Here is a 1,258-nt window from a genome sequence, read left to right as displayed (position 1 = left end):
AGATCTCAAACAGGCAAACTAATATACACCTCAGGGGTTGTTTGGGTTTTCTGGTGTGTGGTAAGACAGGAGCTCTGTGCAAAACATTTCCCACACTCCAGACACGGAAGTGGCTTTTCTTGCATATGGCAATACTGATGTACGGTAAGACTGGACTTATGTGAGAAACTTTTCCCACACTCCAAGCAAGAATATGGTTTCTCACCTGTATGAGACCTCTGATGTATATAAAGATTAGACTTCTGTGAAAAATGTTTCCCACATTCAGGGCAGGAAAATGGCTTCTCTCCCGTGTGAGATCTCAAATGTCTAACAAGTTCTGATTTCTGTGGATATGATTTTCCACACTCAGAGCAAGAATATAATTTCTCGCCTGTGTGCAGCCTTTGATGTTTAGAAAGACTGTTATTTTCTGAAAAACATTTCCCGCACTCAGGGCAGCAATATGGTTTTTCCCCTGTGTGCAGTCTCTGATGTCTTGTAAGTTTGGCCTTATCTGAAAAACACTTTCCACACTCGGAGCAGGTATACGGTTTCTCACCAGTGTGAGTCCTCTGATGTATGGAAAGATCAGACTTCTGTGAAAAACTTTTCCCACACTCGTAGCACGAATATGGCCTTTCTCCTGTGTGACATCTTTGATGTTTGACGAGGTCTGATTTATGTGCAAAACATTTCCCACACTCAGGGCAGCCGTACGGTTTTTCCCCTGTGTGCAATCTCTGATGTCTAGAAAGATTGGTCTTATCTGAAAAACACTTTCCACACTCGGAGCAGCTATATGGTTTCTCACCAGTGTGAGACCTCTGATGTGTGGAAAGATTGGACTTCTTTGAAAAACTCTTCCCACACTCGTAGCACGAATATGGCTTTTCTCCTGTGTGAGATCTTTTATGCGTAATAAGTTTTGATTGCTGTGTAAAACATCTTCCACACTCAGAGCAGGAATATGGCTTCTCACCTGTATGCAATTTCTGATGCCTGGAAACACTGTCCTTATCTGAAAAACATTTGCCACATATAGGACAGGAATATGGCCTCTCCCCCGTGTGAGATCTGAAATGGGTTTCCAATTTTGCTTTACGTACAAAACTTTTTCCACACTCAGAACAGGAATGCCGTTTCTCCCTTGCGTGAGATCCCTGATGGACAGTAAGACTCAGTTCAGACGTAAAACTTTCCCTGAACTCAGGTCTAGGCAAGGTCTTCTCCCCCAGAATTTCCCCACTACCTCTCACAGTAGGGGGGTGCTCAGAGT

At 43.5% G+C, this 1,258-nt stretch overlaps 2 protein-coding genes across 2 annotated transcripts in view; both read right to left on the bottom strand.

Moving 5' to 3' along the window:
* Positions 1-1,258, bottom strand: part of LOC140339062 (uncharacterized) — a 24,346-nt gene that overhangs the window by 19,707 nt on the left and 3,381 nt on the right. The gene's annotated exons all lie outside the window — the stretch shown is intronic.
* On the bottom strand, positions 6-1,256 carry LOC140339839 (uncharacterized; the record flags this gene model as incomplete). Its single annotated transcript, XM_072424738.1, has 1 exon — positions 6-1,256. A coding segment is annotated over one exon (1,251 nt), but the record flags the coding sequence as incomplete, so codon positions are not given.

The sequence above is a fragment of the Pyxicephalus adspersus genome, chromosome 10 (assembly GCF_032062135.1).
Source record: "Pyxicephalus adspersus chromosome 10, UCB_Pads_2.0, whole genome shotgun sequence".
NCBI lineage: Eukaryota > Metazoa > Chordata > Amphibia > Anura > Pyxicephalidae > Pyxicephalus > Pyxicephalus adspersus.
The sequence above is the reverse complement of the archived record's forward strand: the minus strand, read 5'-3'. Positions and strand labels throughout refer to the sequence as shown.